General features: G+C 38.5%; 2 protein-coding genes across 2 annotated transcripts; one reads left to right on the top strand and one right to left on the bottom strand.

The window, feature by feature from the left end:
* Positions 1-799: 799 nt before the first annotated feature.
* On the bottom strand, positions 800-3018 carry LOC116159043 (lipase member H-A-like). The gene is made up of 4 exons (XM_031471937.1): positions 2285-3018; positions 2116-2195; positions 1292-2059; positions 800-1245 (listed from the first exon to the last, which is right to left on the bottom strand). Exons 2-4 carry the CDS (start codon positions 2159-2161, stop codon positions 1010-1012), a joined length of 1050 nt encoding a protein of 349 aa, XP_031327797.1. The 5' UTR covers positions 2162-2195; positions 2285-3018; the 3' UTR covers positions 800-1009.
* Positions 825-7462, top strand: LOC116159044 (phospholipase A1-like). Its single transcript, XM_031471938.1, has 3 exons — positions 825-961; positions 6407-7153; positions 7200-7462. The coding sequence occupies exons 1-3, from the start codon at positions 910-912 to the stop codon at positions 7421-7423; spliced, it is 1023 nt and encodes a 340-aa protein (XP_031327798.1). The 5' UTR covers positions 825-909; the 3' UTR covers positions 7424-7462.
* Positions 7463-8007: the final 545 nt, after the last annotated feature.

The following is an 8007-nucleotide window of genomic DNA, read 5'->3' on the forward strand; positions in this document are numbered from 1 at the left end:
TAATTAAGGGTAGTCTTGACTTATTTGTTTAGGCAACCCATTTGCAATGTGTTTATTTACATCTCAAGATTACTAAAAAATGTATTTCACTCGGTAAAGAGAAGGGCGAAGATGACCTTATGTGGGATTTTTGACTATTATATGCAGCTATTGAATGATTCGAGGCAAAAATTGTTTATGTACTACAACAGCTATCTACTTAAAAATTTTTGTTATGTTAAAGCGAGAAGAGGTTGCATTTTTATATTGTATGTTATATATTATAATATTATATGTTATATTATGCATTTATATATTGTATGTTCCCTTATTTAATTATATTTTCCAACTCAATTATCAGCTATGATTTTCTCATGCATAATTTTTATTAGTTACTTTCCCAGACATCCATATTTTGAAAATATAAAAAAATGCATCTGGTTCAGCGTTTCACCAACAAAAATGTCTTTAACTATTGTTAAATTGAAGCATTCGTCAATTTTACGTCATGAGACTGAAAAGCGCGGCTTTCTCATTAGTTCCTATGATCTCATCCCTCACATAAAATTTTTACGATAAAACTTTAAACAAGCACTCTCTACTACACGCGTTTGAGAACCGAAACGGTATTTTATTGTTGTCGATGCAAATGTAATTTGGTTTAGTACACAAATATAAATTTAGAAGTTAGCTCTTTCAAAATCGACCTTTGAATAAGCCTTTAATATTAATATTAAAAATGGACACGTGCAACGCGGCACCTAAATAGTCGAGTCAGTTAATTTAATGCATTTTAAGTAAAATGAAATCCTCAGCAATCAAAATCAACAAAAACAACCAACCAGATAACCTTTTACGTAAAAAAAGAAAAATCTATAAATTGCATTAATTACAAAATATAATCCATAAGTGGTGAAAGTGTTTTCGAAAATGGAACGTCTCTCGTTTGTGCTTCTCCTTACATTTTTCCTCGCAGTAAACGGTCAGTACTTTTTAATCTATTTATTTTAACTCTTTGAAATTTCCCGAATTATGCACCGATGCCCATTTGAAGTTTAATGGCATAAGGTGATTTGAAGTTAGTTACAACAAACTGTCCGCCTCTAGCGGTTTTCGGAGTCGTTTCTCCCATGATAGTTTTTGCTTTAAAGAAGCTGGCGATGGGCGGACAAATCAGGGGGCATCCGTCGCAGGGAACCCCTTGAAAATCGTTGGTACGTACAGCTTCGACCATTAAATCCATTGCGCGGAAATGAGGGCATCCAACTAAAAAAAGGTCTAAACAAAATGCTCGAAGTGCGGAAAAAGTTACCTGACAGCAGATTAATGTTGACCAAGTAGTTAAGGTCGATCTTCGGAATCACACAGCCGGGTTGTAGGGTGCCACAATTCACGAAGAAATCAACGTGACCGCATTTGCTTACGTAGCCCAATATTCCGCCATTGGTATGCATTACTGATACGAAATTGGCATCGGTTTCGTCCAGTCGCCGATTGATGGGTGCGTTGTGGTACAAGGGCCCTGCTGGGTCAAGCGCTGTGATCTGGCCAATGGTTTGCTTACACACCAACTTAGAAAACTGTCCTATAAATCCCGACATTTGTCCTCCCAAGGAATGACCGACAAGGTGAACCGCTTCCAAGTTGATGTCGCTTCGTTGACCCAACAGGCACAGAAAATCGGTCACGATTTTGGCAACCTTTGGCAATTTGCATACGGCACGATTGTACAAATCAAAGGCCAACCGTCCCCAGTTCACAATCACCACGTTAGCATCATAGCGGAACAAATACGCATCTTTCACCTCTTGCATTCCATAACCACGCGTTCCTTGCACCCATCCGTGGATGATTACAATCAATCGCTTATTCGAGTCCAACTTCAACGGATTTGCGGGATCTAAGACGACCGGATCCGCTGTGTTATCCCGCGTATAAAGTAGAAAATCTACGTCGGACGGGATAGGATCGACGCACTCCACGGTTTCTGAGAGCTTCTGCCCTCCCAACATGACGATCAATTCTTGTACCACACCCTTCGGAAGCTCGGCAAGAGTAAGCGTGCCATTTTGAGCAAATGCTATTACAATTATTTATCAATACGTCATCAATTACAATTACGTACAAATTTCTCACCTTTTGCTACGAAGAAAAATAGAACAACTACACTTACACGAGCCATTTGCGCTGAATGAACGTTCGTTTTCCGCTAGAAACTTATATAGAAGAAGACTTGTTTACTTTAGTGTAATTTGTTTAATTTAGTGTAAGGTAGTTTATTAACGATTATAATAAGATAATTTACTTTCCAAATTATCTGGACCTCGTTGGTTCTTAATACCGAAATGTTTCGTTTGTTAGGTTTCTGCAAATATTTTCGAGTTAGGGTAATTACTGCGCTACAACCATTAAACTGATCTAGTTTACATAGGTACCTATTGCACACATGAACCTTGACCATTGCAGTATTCAATATGTGCAGTATTGTCATTATATAATTCATGGTTCAAAGCATTTAGAGATTTTTCATACTACCAGCGCAGTTTGATACTTGTTTGAAGAAAAAAGTCTCTCCCCCTATGATAGAGTTGCTAAGAAAACGCAAATTTTTGATGTGATGGATATAAGATTAACATATGGTAATTTGTTATTGAGAAATCGTTACACATTTAGGTGTATAATAATTATGTCGAAATTGTCATTTGGCGTTTGTGCACTTTTTATATTCAAAGTCCAATGCACGGATTTGACAGGAAATAATGGATTAAGCGGGTTTTAGTAAAGTTTAGTAAAAAAGATTCGATCAGGGCTCATATGTAGTAAAAAAATGGGTTTTTGAAAAAATAAAGAAAATTCATCACATGGGACCTCTGTAGCGAATTTTCCAAACGAACATTATGGACACAGATTAACGAAGAATCTTACAGATCTGATGGATCTCAAGGATTCCAAGTCTCCGAAGGATCCAACTTTAACAACTGAAAACTGCACAAGTCGAGAACAACTCAAAAGACAATTTATGGCGATCGCAAACCTTCATTCTTCTAGCCCCAAATTAAAAACTCCGTATTTCCGTTAAAATCATGAGAAACGAATTAATATACCTATGTTTAGGACGCTTCGATTTTTGGATTTGAGAAAACTAAATATATGGGCCAAGATTGTTCAAACTTTGGAATCCAATTTGGTTAAGGATGACTAAAGTATAATAAGGTAAATCGACTGCCAATCGTGGACCGATTCTTAAATTGACCCCGATTTTTTCAAAAATAAACGAAATTTCAGATCAGAAATCTCGTGCATTTATTTTTGCCACCACTTTAATACTTGCTCGCCAGGAATTTGCTTCCAAGGAATCATTGAAGAAGTAGCGAAAGGTTTGGAGAAAGTATTTTGTGAAGGGAATAGAATTATAGCAGCAAGTTTAAAGTAGTAGGTACATCTGATTTCTATTTCCCGTCATTTTGTAATCAAACTTAGATGAAATGAAAGTGGATTAGTTTTCAAGATATATACATTTGAAAATCGTCCAATTTAACATGGGCCCTTATGGGAAAACGTCCCAGCCTGGCACAAATATAGCGATAAAATATTATATTCCCGTCACTTCGGAATGAAACTACCCTCTAAAGATTCCTTGTTTCATTAGGAATCCAATGATATAAGGCAAAGTACTTGCCATTGGATGAACTTTCGAGATATCTTGAGTTATCTACGCTACGTCAAAAGGGGTCAGATTGGTTGCATTTTTTTGTAACGTCAATTTTCGTAAAACGTTTCCAACATTTTAACGCCAATGTTTATAGAAACCAAGTGTCAAAAGAACATAATACGAGTATCCCTGATTAACACTTAAAATTTGCACACTCCGTTTTTGGCACCCTATATCTATTACAGAAAACCATGACTTGGAGTAGAGCTTTGATGGCCAGTTTAATCGTTTTTGTGAATTATTTTCTTGTGGTGCACTTTCTTTATTTTCTGTCAAGAACGCTTCTATTTGGTCAATTATTTTTTTATTAGTTGTGACTCTTGAATGGCCGTTCATTTGCACTCCCATTCACACCTCCAAGCCTTTCCTGCTATGCCTTTCAAATTCCTTTCGCAGTTCCTGTACTATCACTCCCGCTCCAGCTTACTGCCCAATCATTGCTTTTACCCCAGCAACATCGTGAAGCTCCATCAAGTCTTTCGAGTTCAGTGCGTTCTTTCTGTTAAAAACTTGTCTCATCATAAAACTAAAAGTAGGTAGTAGATGTAGTGTTTTTAACAGAAAGAACGCATAGAACAACTCGAAAGACATGATGGAGCTTCACGATGTTGATGGGAGTTTCGAAAGCAATGGTTGGAAGGTGGCTGGAGCAGGAGTGGCAGTACAGCAACTGAGAAAGGAATTTGAAAGCTACAGCTGCACGGAAGACTTAGAGGTGTGCTTGCGTGTACAAATCAGCGGCCATCCAACTAAATAATTGACCAAATACATCATGATGGAAAATAAAGAAAATACCCCACAAGAAAATGATTCCCACAAACCATGAAACTGGCCATCAAAGCTTTACTCCAAGTCATGATTTTCTGTAATAGATATAGGGTGCCAAAAATCGAGTGTGCACATTTTAAGTGTTAATCAGGCTTACTCGCATCATGTTCTTTTGCTTCCTTTTTGACAGTTGGCTTCTACAACAATTTGCGTTAAAATTGTGGAAATAGTGATGGGGAACTGGAAAGCTGGGATTGGAGAAGGTAGAGTGGACAGACTCGTTGGAGCGAATTGATTGGGATCAAGGAATGAAAGGGGTGTACGCCTAATAGATTTCTCTACAAGAAAAAGATGGTCATAGCCAACAATTGATTCGAACATCATAAACGGAGACATTACACCTGGAAACCTCCTGGAGGCGGAGTTGGAAATAAAATTGAAAAAGTGCAAAAATAGTGGGATTTAGTAAAATTAAGGAAGATAGGTAGAAAATATATAGGAAGGGCAATAGGGATAGAAATGAAATCGGAAGTTGCAACGAAGACTCATGAAACTACAGATGACAAACGAAAGGGTGAGGTATAAGAGAGGAAAAAGAACAAAGAAGCCATGGTTAGCATTTGAAATGATTGAATATATGGAAGAAAGGAGGAAGTGTATAGGGCAAAATACGGCAGAGGGAAAAAAGAATCAACAACGACTGCATAATCAATTAATAAGAGAAACTAAACGGGCGAGGGAGCAATGGCTGAATGCAAGGAAATAGAAGAGCTCGATCGAATAGGAAGGTACGACATCGACAAACTAGAAACATGGTGTGGGATAAAGAAAAAACAAAGCAAGATAGCTATTAGCATCAAAAGCGAAGACGGAAAGGTGCTAACAGAGGATAACCAAGTAGATACTGAATAGATGGAAAAGTTATACAAAGCAAATGGGAATTCTGAATTGATGTCAGAAACAAAAGCGGCTATGAGAGACATGAAGAATGGTAAGGATAGCGGCAGAGTTAATAAAGTGTTTAGATGAGGATTCAGAAGGAATGTTGATACTGAGGGATTTGTGTAATGAGATTTACGAGAGTAGAGTATGGCCCGAAGACTTACTTACAACCGCTGTGATCCCGCATCAGAAAAAGAAAGGAACAAGGAAATGCGAGGAACATGCTGCTAACAGTTTGTTGCGGGTGTTGGATAGGAGGTTGAGAAGGATAATTAAGGAGGTATTGGGCAATTTGGATTCCGAAGAGGTTTGTGAACCAGGGATGCAGGAAGAACTGTAAGTTTGTACCTAAGGCGTTCGATTATGTGAAATACGAAAAACTGTGGTGTGGATCGGAAAGAAAGAAGATTGATCCGTGCTGTACTGAAAGTGAGTGATAACATGACTAAATGGTTTGGAATAGGAAGAGGAGTTGGTCAAGGATGTTGTCTATCATCATACTTTATTTAATATCTATATAGAGGATATGGTCAGGAAATGCTGGGAAAAGAATAAGGTAGTAAAAATAGGCAATGGACCGGGAGTTGTAGAAGAGTGATGTCACCTAAGAACCTGCCAACTGGCAGATAACTCAAAAAATACCAGTTTCCGAAAAAAAGACATGTACCCTGTGTACAGGGTTGTTCAAAAAGCTTTCCTTCTCTCAATTCACAGGGACAGATTCATTAAGAATAATCGCCGTATTAATTAAATGACTATAACATTTATATTATTTACCCTTCCAATATAGACATCAACAGATCACGACCTCATTAGAACGGTTAGACGTTATTATTCAAGTTCCTTTTCCTCAGTGAAGGAGTGTGGTGTTTTTAACTAAGAACAAAGTATAGAACGGTACAGCTCGTTTCTTTCTATAATGTCAGGAATAGTTTGATGTAACCGAGCCAAATACTGAATTTTAGATGTATGGCATAAAAAAATACAAATGCGTTTTAATTACAGGTTCTGGCAGAGGACAAGATGGATCCGAATTCTTTTCAAGTCTGGAAAAGATTATACAAACTCCAAGTTTAATGAGTACAGTGGCATGCGCAAACCCAACACGTGCCGATTTCGAACTGCAGCTCTTCACGCGAGACAACCCAATGGATCCCGTTCCTTTAAACATGAAAAATCCGGAATTAGATCCGACCAAACCAATTATAGTTATCATACACGGATGGGCGCAGTCGCCCACCGCGTACGGCATGCAGGACATGAAAAAGGCGTACTTGTACCGTTACGATAGCAACGTAATTATGGTCAACTGGCAAGATCTCGCCTGGGATTACTACCCCACTGCAGTTTGTAAAGTACCAAAGTTGGCTAAGATGATTGCGGATTTCCTGTGCACACTTTCCGAGATTTACGACATCGATCTCGAAACGGTTCACTTCGTCGGCCATTCTTTGGGCGCGCACATGTCAGGTGTGGCCGGGTACCACACGCAGAATATGTGCCGTCAAAAAATTGGAAGAATCACAGGACTTGATCCTGCCGGACCTTTATTTGTCGACACCGAAAGACCTAACCGACTGGATTCCTCCGACGCATCTTTCGTGGACGTCATCCATACCAACGGAGGTTTCTTGGGCTACCTTGGCAATTGCGGTCACGCAGATTTTTACATTAACTGCGGCTCAATTCAGGTCGGTTGCACGATGCCGGATTATAGTCTTAACAGTTTTATGAATCTGCCAATGTCGATAGGTGAGTATCAGTGCATAAGCGCGCTTAATAATATTATGAGTTGCAGGCATGTGTCACCACATGAGATCGATCGATATATGGACCGAAGCTGTTCAGACAGATAACTTCAAGGCTATCCCCTGTTATTACTGTCCGATAGGGTGTCCTCCCGTATTCAGTATGTTCAAAACGAGAACCATGATGGGAGAAAGGTGCCCACGCAATGCAAGTGGTGGATACTACGTGAAGACCGATGTTAAGAAACCATATGCTCTAACATCTTTGATATAACTTATACATTCGCTTTCAAATTAAATGGTTGCCTTCGATTATTCTGTTTTTGTGGGAGGTGTGCTACTTTCTTCGCACCCTGTATATCACATACTGGGTGGGCGCCTACGCCGGAAAACTAATGTTGTTTGTGATTGTAAATAAGATGCGGAAAGTTCAGAAAATGAACGTTATTTTGCAGGAGAATCAGCTGAAAATCTTTTGGGTAAGATCGCGCATGCGCAGATGTGTAGGTGGCATTGTGCTAAACACAGCAAATTTTTTTTTGTGGACTTGCACTCCTAAATAAAAGCATAGTTTGTGATTATAGTACAGTAAATCTGGCACGAAAAAGTGTCGTTTTTGGAAAAAAATACCTTATAACTTTTTTTTGCATAAATCGTTAAAGTTACCTTAGAAAAGCTTAACTCCAAAAATCCGGGATGGTACCGTGGGGCAATTTTGAGAAAACTCAAAAAGTTTTTGGATTCGATTTATCTCGAAAACGGTGAGTTTTTGAAAAAATTTCATTGAACAAAAAATGTTGTGGACATTATTGTTTACAACTTTTGTCATTGCGCGGATGCTCTAACGTGAAAAATGAA

Source organism: Photinus pyralis, unplaced genomic scaffold (assembly GCF_008802855.1).
Source record: "Photinus pyralis isolate 1611_PpyrPB1 unplaced genomic scaffold, Ppyr1.3 Ppyr1.4_LG1, whole genome shotgun sequence".
Classification (NCBI taxonomy): Eukaryota; Metazoa; Arthropoda; class Insecta; order Coleoptera; family Lampyridae; genus Photinus; species Photinus pyralis.

Excerpts from the sequence above, each read along its gene's own strand:
- LOC116159044 (XM_031471938.1), top strand. The coding sequence starts at position 910 with ATGGAACGTCTCTCGTTTGTGCTTCTCCTTACATTTTTCCTCGCAGTA. Across the intron at positions 962-6,406 it reads ATTTTTCCTCGCAGTAAACG|GTTCTGGCAGAGGACAAGAT; the intron begins GTCAGTACTTTT and ends TTTTAATTACAG. Across the intron at positions 7,154-7,199 it reads GAATCTGCCAATGTCGATAG|GCATGTGTCACCACATGAGA; the intron begins GTGAGTATCAGT and ends TATGAGTTGCAG.
- LOC116159043 (XM_031471937.1), bottom strand. The coding sequence starts at position 2,161 with ATGGCTCGTGTAAGTGTAGTTGTTCTATTTTTCTTCGTAGCAAAAG. Across the intron at positions 2,060-2,115 it reads ATTTTTCTTCGTAGCAAAAG|CATTTGCTCAAAATGGCACG; the intron begins GTGAGAAATTTG and ends TAATTGTAATAG. Across the intron at positions 1,246-1,291 it reads CAACATTAATCTGCTGTCAG|TTGGATGCCCTCATTTCCGC; the intron begins GTAACTTTTTCC and ends ACCTTTTTTTAG.